The sequence below is a fragment of the Pectinophora gossypiella genome, chromosome 14, assembly GCF_024362695.1.
Source record: "Pectinophora gossypiella chromosome 14, ilPecGoss1.1, whole genome shotgun sequence".
Classification (NCBI taxonomy): domain Eukaryota; kingdom Metazoa; phylum Arthropoda; class Insecta; order Lepidoptera; family Gelechiidae; genus Pectinophora; species Pectinophora gossypiella.
The window spans coordinates 15,696,779-15,710,076 of record NC_065417.1 but is presented as its reverse complement, the minus strand read 5'-3'; the positions used below and the strand labels follow the sequence as shown (position 1 = coordinate 15,710,076).

At 46.7% G+C, this 13,298-nt stretch overlaps 1 protein-coding gene across 1 annotated transcript; it reads right to left on the bottom strand.

Annotated features, from left to right (window-relative positions):
* Positions 1 to 6,933: 6,933 nt before the first annotated feature.
* Positions 6,934 to 12,654, bottom strand: LOC126372701 (uncharacterized). Its single transcript, XM_050018548.1, has one exon. It carries the CDS (start codon positions 12,652 to 12,654, stop codon positions 6,934 to 6,936), a length of 5,721 nt encoding a protein of 1,906 aa, XP_049874505.1.
* Between the last annotated feature and the right edge of the window lie 644 nt (positions 12,655 to 13,298).

Genomic DNA, 13,298 nt, shown 5'->3' with positions numbered 1-13,298 from the left:
AATGAGAAACTTGTCAACATACATAATTAGAAGCATAAATCTGACATAAATACTTATTAAAAGTAACTGGTTATCATCTTTTGACGAATTTTCTCTCTGGCTGCAATATCTTTGTCATAGAATAAAGAATAATATAGAACGGTAAATCACCGCTCAGCACCTTCATATCGGGCGCCAACCTCACTATCTCGGTCTTACTTTAATCGTAAATGGCTGTAAGCTGCTAAGGAGTAGAGGAGAGAGCGCGCCGACTGCTTCTCGCTCGCACTTACGCGTTAAGCAGAACACGGTAAGAATGAGATTTTAGTTTGGAGTGTCTGGGTTGGTAAGTAGTTGTTAACATCTGAAGCAAACTAAAATAAGTCAAATCAAAAAGTTATCGATAATGTTTTGTGAATCCAAACGAGAAAAAGAACAAACACCTCTTCACCTCCAAAAAACCTAAATACCTGTGGCCTCTGCCTACCCCTTCGGGGCTACAAGCGTGATACTATGTTATGTGCTATGTTAAAAGAAGACACTGTTCAACCGTCCAGTCTAGTCCCTGTGGACAAGATGACAAAGTGTCTCCAACACAGTAGATTATATTGACAGATTCTTCCACAATGAACGCATTGAAAATAATAAACCGGCAACAAAGAATCAATAACTATAACAAAACGAAACTAAATCCGATTTTCTTCGGTCGATTATCTTCAAATCCTTTACTTCAACAATAACACATCTGCAGGACAATTCATATATTTGTTTCAATACATCAACCTATCGTTATACATCTATCGTTTCTAGGCTGTTTCTTTAAATACTCTGGTCTGCAAAACTACGTATAAGTACTAAAATATTTTTTTTCCAAACCTATAGAATTTAGGGATTTAAATTAAAAACTTTTTATACATAATTTTGTCAGCTTTCTTTGTAACTATTAAACTTTTTTCCGACTGTCTATCTTGTGTACGTTTTTAAAAATACGAGTTAGTGTTGTATATACCAAACAAAATATTTTAATCAATGATTGTATCATTTAAACTAAACTAAGGGATATATGGTTGCCTGGAAGTGATTGCTTTATGCGACCGAAATGCCTGTTGTGTGCTACTTACGTTTTTGTTGGTGCAATAAAGTTTATTGATGGATTTTATTGTGAGCACTAAATATAGTCGCCTGCACGATTGGCGATTTTATGACACGAATGCAGCTTTATGTACATAAAACTAACTCTGTACCTTTTGCGTAAGACTGATATTTTAGTGTCACCGGTTCGAATCCTAGCTCGAGCTCTAAACGGTGCCTTAAGTATGACGAAGATGTACTATACACCTCTGCCTACCCCTTCGGGGATACGGGCGTGATGCTAGTATGCTACGACACCCAAAAACAGTTTGTACCCAAACCAGTATAAGAATTGTCTCGAAGGGTGGATTGTTATTCACTGCAGGGCGTGACGAATGCATTTTTGGACAGCGAAAACAAACAGACGTGGTCTCTACGGTCGAATGGGGTTTATTTTTTTATTTTCTATTTGTCGTAGACAAAATAAAATAGTAGGAACACTCCGTACTATAGTTTGGTTGGTTTTTAAAGTTCTACATGCTCATCGGGCAGGGTTTCTTATTTGAAGGGAAGAACAATCGCTGGTGTAAATGAAGATATGACACCTTGATAAGGCACGCTTCGGTAAGTTCACGATCATCGAATTGAGTTTGTTTAGAAATAACATACATACATAAACTCACGCCTATTTCCCACCGGGGTAAGCAGAGACTATGGAATTCCATCCGCTTCGATCCTGACACACTTCTCTTGGTTCCTCCACATTCATCAATAGTTTTATACACGCACGCCGGTTCGGAGTACTAAACCTTTTGTAAGGACATCTCCGATTAAACATTTCTAATTATTAGAAAAATAATTACATATATATCAACACAATAACACAAAGTTTGTGCTTATTTCGAGAACCACTGAATAGATTTGCATGCGGTTGTTACTCTGTTATAGTTATAATACTTGTATCCAGGTGAAGGCTGATCGTGTCACTAGTAGTGAATAATAAATACACTTCCTGCAAAATTATTTATAAAACGTATTTTATTATAAATTTCTAACTACTATAGAACGTATTTTAAATTTGAAAAGTGTAGTACTTACTTACTTTTGCAAGCCAGTATAGTATAGCGGTGCGACCGATGAGAGAATATCGTTGTGGTAACGGATACAAATTAGAGCCCTAAGATCGCTCCCCATTTAACCGATCAAGTAGCTAATGATATCTGCGGCAAAGCTACAATAAATCACATCAAAAATAAATAGCGTTCGGACAGCATGCACAAGTCCAGGCGCTAACTAAGCGCTAGTATGGAGTGTACCCACTGTTTACCCACTGTTATCTATTTCCTATGTCCCCATCCTCTGGAGGATGCGGGTGTCGGAATAGGAATAATAACATGTTAAACTTTATGCTTGCGGTGGTACCACTCGTCGTACTAATTGCTCGGTAGTACTCCATCGCTGGCAGATCCCACTTCAAAGAGCTTTTCAATTACAAGCGGAATGCATATGAGCAATTGTGTCCGAGTATTGAGAAGTCGGTAATTAAAAACTTTTTTACTACAACAGTATCTTTTGGTATCTTGATTGTTGTTTTTGCGTGTGGTCAATGTACGGCTATAACAATTAAACGTAAGCAAACCAATAAGTATGAAATTTATTGATTGCTGCCGCTGATTGATGGCGAAGTGGGAAGGGTTTTATTTTCTTTTTTGTTTAAATCAAGTAAGGTTTGCGTTTGACCTCAAAACCACCTGATGGCAAATGAAGATGTGTGCGTGTGTGAATAAGTGAATAGGATAAGAATTGTTTATTAAAAAAAGACGCCACACACGAAATCAAAACAAAAATATCATTTAAAAAATTACAAAAATGCAGAACGGATGGAGTGGTGTGTGAATGTGGTGGATGTAGTGTGTGAAGTGTGTGTGTGGTGTGTGTGGGGTGTGTATGTCTTTGGTATAAATAACCAGCTACTGCTACACACCCAGAAGACGGGCCCTTGCTCTTGTTTACCGGGGGTTTACCCATGCACCGTGTTCAAATCCTGATGGATTTGTCCATCTATAATCGTCTGCTATAGCATACCTATCAGAGAAACCTAAGTAAGTACTTACATACCTACATAAATAGCCTAAGTTAGTTTACCAGTTACCAGGCTACTTCGCAAATGTATTTAGAAAGTTATTAGCCAATGACCATAAACACACTTATAAAGTTTTGTGGTAGCTTACATAATAGCCTTTTTGAAATGGCAGTAAACCTAAATGTACTATTTTATGCATTTTCTGCTAAATCACTACATAGTATAAAACAAAGTCGCTTTTTCTGTCCCTAAATCCTTATGTACTCTTAAATCTTTAAAACTACGCAACGGATTTTGATGCCGTTTTTTTAATAGATAGAGTGATTCAAGAGGAAGGTTTATATGTATAATGATATATCCATTAAACAGTGGAGAAGTAGACAATTTTTTGTTTAAAATAAATAATAATTAAGTTTGAACCTCTACAAACATCAAAGAGAAAATTAAATCCATAAAATTCTGACTTGGACGGGACTTGAACCCGCAACTCTTGTTAAGCCCACTTGTCTTAAGCATAGGTCTTCTTCTATCGTGTGGATTGTGAGGTGAATTACCAACTTCATCAACCCTGGTGTCAGGGTTATTACTGAGCCGCCATAGGCCCCTGACATGACCCATGTAACGACTACGTACTTACATCAGTAAGTAATAACCGGGACCAACGGCTTAACGTGCCTTCCGAAGCACGGATCTTTTTACTTTTTGGACAATCAGGTGATCAGCCTGCAATGTCCTAACCAAACTAGGAGTCAAAGGAATTCTTGTGATTTGTCCCCGCCGGGATTCGAACCCGGGGACCTCCGGAACATGTCAAGGGCCTTTGGCGACTCAATAATAACCCTGACACCAGGGTTGATGAAGTTGGTAATTCACCTCACAACCCACATGATAGTGGTAGTAGTAATATACATATTTTATCAAAATAACAACCTACCGAAAATAAATAGTAAATTTTCCTGTATCGAAAGGTTGCCTGGAAGAAATTGCTGCATGACCAATAAAGCCGCCTATTGTTCTTTTCTGTATATGTTGTCCTTATCTCTGTATTTTGTGTCCATTGTGCTCAATAAAGTATTTTATCTATCTATCTATCTAACGATTGTCTGCTTAGACGATAACCAAAATAATAATTCCAATAAACATTTCCCAGTGATAAACTATCGAGTTGTAACCCATGGTACCGCGTCCAAGTTGACAATGACAATCAGTTCTGGAGGGGTGTGCTGACCGAGATGTTAGGATTATACAAATACTCGCTGATTATGTGGTCCTGGTACCTCGAGTGCCACCCACGGCACGTCGCGATGATTGTACAGTTTCTTTGAGTAATGTCATACATCATCATCATCATCATCATGTCATACATACATACATAAGATCACGCCTGTTTCCCATTGGGGTAGACAGAGAAGATGGAATGCTAGTGTGGCTAATTAATTAATTATTTAATGTATGGTAATTAAATCTTCTCTTATTTAGTGTAGAATGATTCTATTTGCAATATCTTTAAACTGGAAAATGTTCCTAATTTACAATACAATGGAATACCATAAAAAAAATATAATATTACTTACATAAAATAATTACAAACAAACTATAAGTGTAACTACTAAGGTAGCAATTTTTGTTTGCACAATATTATCCACACAAATTAATATGAATACATAATCTCACGATTATATATACACTTCTCATCAAAAAAATCGAAACACCTTGCAAGTTTACGTTTTGTCAGGATTATCAGAAAAATGTGTACATTTAGGAATAAATGTTAAATGTCGTTTAATAGTGAGTAATATGAGCTTATCAAATCTTAATGTTAATGTTCTAAATTTAAATGAATTTTTCATAGGTTTCGTATTTTGTTAAATGAGTCATTTTTATTCCGTATGGAGTATAAAGGAAATGGATAAAACAACACACGTAAATGAAAAAAAACCTAAAAAACGTTTATTTAATAACTTGTATTCCCTCCCCGAGCCCTAATTACTGCTTCCATACGGTTCTTCATCGATCGGATGAGAGTCACGATCACATGCTGTGGTATATTGTCCCATTCCTCTTGGATTGCATCTTGCAGCTGGCTAAGTGTTTCTGGGGCAGGATCTCTTGCTCGAATTCGTCTCTTTAATTCATCCCACAGATGTTCAATGGGATTCATGTCCGGGCTTCTTGCTGGCCATTCCATAATAGAGATATCGACTTCGTTAAGATAATCTCGTACGACGCCCGCGGTGTGAGCCCTAGCATTGTCGTGCATGAATATGAAGCCGTTGCCAATAAAATGTGCATAGGGCATCACATGAGGCTCGAGACACTCTTCGACGTACCGATGACAGTTTAGTGCAGGCAGACGTGGCCCAGACACGAAAGCAAGCTCTGTCTTACCGTCGGCGCTGATTCCTCCCCAAACCGTCCACGAACCGCCACCATAGCTGACCTTTTCTTCAATGCAGCATTGTGCATAGCGTTCTCCGTCTCTTCTGTAGACCTTGTTCCTTCCGTCGTTACCATACAGCATAATTTTACACTCATCAGAAAAGAGAACTTTGCTCCACTGTAGGTATGACCAATTTAGGTGCTCACGTGCAAAGTTAAGGCGCGCTCTTCGATGGTCTGCAGTTAATTTCGGCCCATTTGCTGGCTTATGCGGTACCAGTCCACGATCCTTCAACCTTCTTCTAATTGTAGAGTCACTTACAGCCACCCTTCGTACAACACGAAGCCGCTGCTGCAGTTGAAAAGCGTTAAGGCGTCGATTTCTTAAAGAAGTTGTTACAATAAATCGATCATCTCGCTCAGAAGTGACCCGATTCCTGCCAGATCCTGAACGGCGCGTGAACAAACCAGTCTCCCGATAACGTTTATAGACTCTATGAACAGATGACAGGCTTAGATGCAGTCTTGCAGCCACAACACGCTGACTAAGGCCAGAATCCAGCAATGCCACAACTTGGGCGGCTTCTGTGGGCGAAGTATCCATACGTTTTAGAAAAAAAACCTTTTTTCAGACGTCCCAAAGTCACAGTATTGAAATAAAAAACAAAAAGTTTAAGGATAGGCGCCAATTTTTAGTTTTTAAACGCTAAATGTACTCCAACCCTAAACACACATTTGTCTCAAAACAGTGATTCATTTCGTTTATAAGATAAACAAATGAAATTCTAATTTTGAATTTAGAATTTTCGCTTATTACTGTAATGGCCAAACTGCCAGCTATACATTTATGTATTTTTTTTCATCGTATGAATTCTTTTTTGTGTTAAATTCGGACAGAAACAATGAAAACGGAAGTGTTTCGATTTTTTTGATGAGAAGTGTATATATATATATTGTGGCCCCTTCGATCCTTGCCACATAAATCTTATAGACTATACCAGATATCGATGTGATCGATGTTAGTGTTATCGATGTAAGTTGAAACTAGTAGGCGTTGAAATTAGGAGTCGTTGAAATTAAACACCGATTGGAGTTGAATCAGAGCTCCTACCCGTGTGGTGATTCTAATAAGAATGAGAGTCTAGTCCCCGCGCGCGTGTATATATAGGAAAACGCCCACTAAGCGGGGCGGGGCAAGGGCGCGGCGGGGGTGTGTAGCGGTGAAGCCGCGCTCAGTCCCTATCTTTCTCTTTATTTTTTAAAAATAAAACTTACAAACTATTTACAATTTCTAGGCAATCATTATACAATCATAATATAATCATAATACAATCATAATTTGCTTCTTGTTGCTTCTACGGCGAACATATTCTCCCGCCGCAGCTGCGCAGCTCGATGACCACGTCGCGCAGCTGGACCATCTACGGTTCGCCGTCCTCGGGTGGCGATGTTGGCAGGATGACCAGCTTCTTCGTTGGCCGCCGCAGGATCCCCTTCGTTGTCCTCACGTCGACCGCCCTCGTCTCGCCGTCTGGTCCGGGGTAGGCAGCCACGACGACACCTCGCGGCCACGAGTTGCGAGGCAGCGTGCCGTCAGCGATCAATACTAAATCGCCCACGGAGATGGAACCCTTGCTGGCTCGGGGCTCCCGCCGGTGTTGGAGTTCAGGTAGGTACTCCCGTACCCATCGCGCCCAGAACATGTCGGCTAGGCGTTGGCTCTTCCTCCAGTCTTTGCGGCCGGCGTCGTCGCCCTCCGTGAAGGCGCCTGGCATCGGCACCCGTGATGGACCTCCCAGGATGAAGTGGTTCGGAGTGAGGGCCTCTGGGTCCTCCGGTGATGTCGACACGTGTGTGAGGGGTCGACTGTTGATGGTGTGCTCGGCCTCCACCAGTAGCGTTGTCAGGACTTCTTCTTTTGGCGCGCGCTCGTGCAGCACCACGGCTAGTGCTGATTTGACGCTGCGGACCAGTCTCTCCCACGCGCCTCCCATGAATGGCGCGCTAGGAGGGATGAACTTCCAGGTGATGAAGCGAGCGGAGGCTTCTTGTTGTATGGCCTCCTCGACGGCGTGCTTCATCTCGACGTCCGCACCGCGCAGGTTGGTACCCTGGTCTGACCAGAGCTCGGTGGGGCACCCGCGGCGGCCTATGAAGCGCCGCAGTGCCATTACTGCAGAGTCGGTGCTGAGGCTCCCGGCGAGTTCCAGGTGCACTGCCCTGGTGGTTAGGCAGGTGAAGAGGACTCCGTACCTCTTCTGACGTGCGCGACCCACGGTGACTGTCATGGGCCCAAAGTAGTCAAGCCCCGTGTAGGTGAAGGGCCGCTGGTGATGGGCTAGACGGCTCCTTGGATGATTGCCTGTCGATGGTTGGGCTGGCGTGGCCCGACGGATGCGGCAGACCTGGCATTTCTTCAGTTCGTTGCGCACGGCGTGGCGGAGGCGCAACACCCAGTAGTGCTGTCGCACCTCATTTGCCGTTGTTTCAAACCCTCCGTGGTGTAATTGCGTGTGCACCCACTTGATGTACAGCCGCGTCCATCGGTGGTCTCCATCCAGGATGACGGGCTCCCGTTGTTCTGTTGTGATGTCGGCGGCGGCGGCGATCCTCGAGCGTAGATGTATTAGTCCCTCTTCGTCAATCATAATCGACAGTTGCTTGAGTCGACTGTCGGCCGGCAGGGGCTTCTTTCTTCTTATAGCTTCTAGCTCCGCGCTGAAGGCCTCTTCCTGCACGGCGCGTATCCATAGTTGCCGTGCGCGATGCAAGTATCGTGCCGCGAGAGGCACGATCTTTCTCTGCTGTCTCGGCGCATGTTTGTGTCCTGTGCCTCGTCCCGTTTCTCTGTGCGCCTGTACCTTCTTCCACGTCGGGTCTTCCTCCGCACGTTTCTTGGTGCGTTTTCTAGCGGCGGCACACCTTTCTCTTCCCTTTAGTTTTTCTATGAATTGTAGGACACGCGCCGTGACACGTAGTAGTTTTGCCCACGATGAAAAACGTGTTATGTCGGGTAGCGCCTTCCCTGTTCTTTCTGCGGCGGTCGTCGCGTGCACTCTCTCCTCGTTTGTGTGTTCAATAGTCTCTGAGATGTCCTCCGCCGGCCAGGTGTCTTCTGGTCGATACAGGAAAGGCGGGCCGCGGAACCAACGATGCTCGGAGGCGAAGTCTTTCGGCGTTCCTCGTGTAGCGTCGTCGGCCGGGTTGTCTCTCGTTGATACCCAACGCCATTCGTTTGTCTTAGTCTCCTCTGCTATCTCGGCGACTCGATGAGCTACGAAGGGCTTGTAGGCTCGTGGTCCCGTTCGCAACCATGATAGGACGGTCCTAGAGTCGCTCCAGAAGTAACGACGTGCAGGCTTGATGTCGTGTTCCTCTTGCGCTGTGCGGGCTAGGCGGCAGCCCATTACGGCCGCTTGGAGCTCCAGTCGTGGTATCGATGTCATCTTGCTGATAGGCGCCACTCTCCCTTTGCCGGCGATGAGCGAGATGTGTATTTTCCCGTCCTCGTCGACGATTCGCCAGTATACCGCAGCGGCGTAGGCAGAGCTGCTTGCGTCCACGAAGGTGTGTAGCTCCACGAACCGGGCGCATGTGAGCGAGGCATAGCACCGAGGTACGGCTAGTTGTGAGAGGCGCCGCGCATGCTCCGTCCATTTTTTCCATGCTTCTGCTTCGGGGGTAGGCAGCGCGTCGTCCCATCCTATTCCGGTGCGCCAGGTGTCCTGAATGATGCGCTTCGCTTGTATGGTCACGGGCGTGGCGATTCCCAGCGGGTCGTAGAGTGACATCGTCGTTCGTAACGCTTCCCTCTTCGTTGGCACGCGCTCGCCGTGTAGTATGTCGGTGGGTATCCGGGCTTCATTCATATTGAAGGACAGCGTGTCGCGCTCTGGGTACCATATCATTCCCAGTATCTTTTCGGGAGCAAGCTTGACGATGTCTTCTTTCGCCTCGGGCGCCAATGATGATAGTACGAGTCTGGAGCTCGATGCCCATTTCTGTAGATAGTAGTTGGCGCGGCTATGTATATAGGCCACTTGACTGGAGACTTGTATTGCTTCCTCTTCCGTATCGAAGCTTGCCAAGTAGTCGTCGACGTAGTGATTGTTGATGATTGCCGCCGCCGCCGCCGGATATTTTTCTCTATATTGTTCGGCGTTCCTATTCTTCACGAAGATTGCCGTGCAGGGGGATGAAGTAGCGCCGAATATTACACTCTTCATGCGATACTCGACAGGGGGTCCCTCTCTTCTATTTCCGCGCCAGAGGAAGCGCTGCATGTCTCGATCTTCCGTCCTTATTGAGATCCGCATAAACATGTCCTTTATGTCAGCCGTCACCGCCACTCTTCTTTGCCGGAACTTCATCAGCACTCCTGGTAGGGATCGAAGTAGGTCCGGCCCGGACAGTAACATGTCGTTCAGGCTGACTCCTCGCACCTTTGCGGCCGCATCGTGGACGATCCTCAATTTCTCTGGTTTCTGCGGGTTCATAACTGCAAAGTGTGGTAAGTACCAAATCTTCGTTTTTCCCTTCGGCGGCGTGGGCGCGACTTCTGCATAGCCGTTCTCTATCAGCGTGTTCATCTGCTTCTCGTACCGCCTTTTCATTTCTTCATCGCGATCTAACTTCCTCTCTATGGCTTGAAGTCTTCTCAGGGCGGCTTCGTAGCTATTAGGAGGGTCGTAGTCGTCGCTCCTCCAGAGTAAGCCCGTTTCGTATCCTTCGTTTGTGCGGCGAGTGGTCCTCTCTAGTGTTTCAAGCGCTCTTCTTTCTTCCTCTGTGTGGAAATGTTTCGGTTCCACTCCTAGGACTTCCAATGCGAAGTGGTCTCGAAGCAGTTTTTCTATTGCTTGATCATCTTCTACGATCCTCGCGTGATGTACTCGATGAGCGGGGCCTCCCGCCGGTGTGTGCCGCACTCCGTGCAACACCCATCCTAGGTCCGTGCGCGCGGCGACCAGTTGGCTGTCTTGCTCGCGTCTGACTTCATGTGCCAGGAGTAGCTGCCAGTTGTCTTGTCCTATTAATACGGTTGGCGTTCCCCGGTGATAAGTCAGCTGGTCTTGTAGGTCTTCTAGGTGGCTCTGTCCCGTCACGGCGCACGCCGGCACGCTCTGCGGCGATAACTGCAGGTTCTTCATCGTGCGCGCTGAGATGCTGTAGCTGTGCGTGTCCTCTGGCGCGCTGATGTCGAAGGTAACTCTTCTCGAAGCGCCGGCGTCCACTCGTGCCCCGGCTACTCCTTCTATGTAAAATGGCTCCGGAGGTCCCGATACGCCGATGTGTTCCGCCACCGCCGCCTCTATTAATGTGCACGTTGATCCATCGTCGAGAAGTGCGTACGTGCAGTGAGTCCCCTTAGGTCCACTTACACGAACCGGCAGAATCTTCAATAGTGCTGTAGTATTCTTCCTTTCTCTTGTCGACGCTATAGTGGCTATTACTGGGTCTTCTTCTATGTGAGTTCCCGCGTGGATGGACGCTCGTTGTTCCGGCTCGGAGTGCAGTAGGCGGTGGTGCGAGTACTTGCACCCGCCGACGTCGCACCTCCTCGTGGGACATGTGTGGCCGAACTTCCTCCGTTTCAGGCAGCGGAAACACAACCTATGTTTCTTCGCGGTTTCCCAGCGCTCGTTGACCTCTGTCTTCTTGAAATCTGCACATTCGGTGACGTGGTGTGTTTCCTTTTCGCAGACTGGACATTGTTTCCTATTGTCACCGGCCGTGACGTTTATCTTCTTTTCTTCTATGTGGTGAGTCCTCATTGTCCGCCTCAATGGAGCGGACGCGTTCTCCCGCCGGTCGACGACTGGTGTGGCTTCCACGGGCGCGAAGCTGCCGCACCGCTCCGCTGTTCTCTCCATGAAACTTGCTAGCTTCATCAAGTCTGGTTCCTCTTCATCTTGTTCGGCCGCAAAATCGTAGTACCTATATCGCAGTGCTGACGGCATCTTCTCCACTACGTGTCGAACTACTTCCGGGTTATGCAGGTAATGTGTCTTCTTCAATGCCCTGATGGTTGCTGTAATGTTTGATATCCTCGTGGCGAAGGTGCAAATGTCCCTCGGTGATTCGGTCAGACGTGGTAGGGCCCGCAGCTTCTCCAGTTCGGCCATGACGAGGGCGTCCGGCCGCCCGAAGCGCGTAGACAGCAATCGCATCACGTCGGCAGTCGTGGTTGCACCGATGAATAAACATTGGGCGGCATCTCTTGCTGCTCCCCGAAGGCTCCGACGTAGTCTTGATAAGTTTTCTTGCTCCGTCAAATATACTGCAGTCTCTTCATAGGCGGTCTTGAAAACTAGCCATTCACTCGACGCTCCGCTGAAGATGGGCAGCTCAGGCACGGAGCGCGGGGCGATGGCGGCTGGTACTGCTCGTGCGGCCGATGCTATCGCTGTCGCTAGTTGACTGTAATCGAAAGTTGTTGGCTTCTCTTCTATACTCCTGTGTTTCGGCTTCTCATGATCCTTTACGGTGGCAGCGGGGAAAACGGCGGCAGCGGGGGGGACGGCGGCGGCGGCGGACGGCTGCGGGGGGGACGGGTCTTCCTCGGCGGCGGGAAGCTGGTCCACCCACGTCTTGGTGCGCTCTTGCATTTCGCTCACGCTGACTATATCCGTATCGTCGTCGTCTGATTCCGCTTCTAATGTGGCGATCTTCGCCGCCGCTAGCTCCACTTCCTTCTTCAACAATTCTTCTTTAGCCTTCAGCAGCGCCAGGCGACGTCCCTTCGACGCTGAGGAACGCGGCGCTGTCGGTGCACGCTTCACCGACTTGGGCCGTAGTGTCGTGTCGTGCGTGCTTTCCCCCGTAGATTCCTCCGTCGTCGTTGCAGTCGTCGTAGTAGTGGCGGTTCCCGTCGTCGTCGTTGCGGTAGTGCCCGAGCTGTCCTCTGTGCTGGTAGCCGTGGCTGTACGGCTTGTGCTGGGTTTCCTGGTCAGCGGGGGGGCGGTGACTGGCGTCGACGCGGCTGTGGTCGGCGCAGTCCTAACGGCGGCCGTGACTGACGTTGACGCGGCGGTGGTCGACGTAGTCGTGACGACGGGGGCGACGGCGGCGGCGGCGGCGGGTGCCGACTCGGCGGCGGTCGGCGTTGGGCGAGTTTCTACGGACTTCATGCTCCTAGTCTTCATATCCGCTGTTTCTTCAATCCGGCTCGAAGGAGAATTTATGTGGCCCCTTCGATCCTTGCCACATAAATCTTATAGACTATACCAGATATCGATGTGATCGATGTTAGTGTTATCGATGTAAGTTGAAACTAGTAGGCGTTGAAATTAGGAGTCGTTGAAATTAAACACCGATTGGAGTTGAATCAGAGCTCCTACCCGTGTGGTGATTCTAATAAGAATGAGAGTCTAGTCCCCGCGCGCGTGTATATATAGGAAAACGCCCACTAAGCGGGGCGGGGCAAGGGCGCGGCGGGGGTGTGTAGCGGTGAAGCCGCGCTCAGTCCCTATCTTTCTCTTTATTTTTTAAAAATAAAACTTACAAACTATTTACAATTTCTAGGCAATCATTATACAATCATAATATAATCATAATACAATCATAATTTGCTTCTTGTTGCTTCTACGGCGAACATATATATATATATATATATATATATATATATATATATATATATATATATATATTTACGTCCAAAATAATATTATTCCCTTGCCATATACACTAACGCACTTAGCCACTTTAAATTCGAAACCCAAAAGTAAGATAAAGATCGACTATTGATTTTAATCGCTTTACCCACAAAGGAAAGCAATAATTCCCAATA

Coding starts and splice junctions, on each gene's coding strand:
- LOC126372701 (XM_050018548.1), bottom strand. CDS start 12,654: ATGAAGACTAGGAGCATGAAGTCCGTAGAAACTCGCCCAACGCCGACC.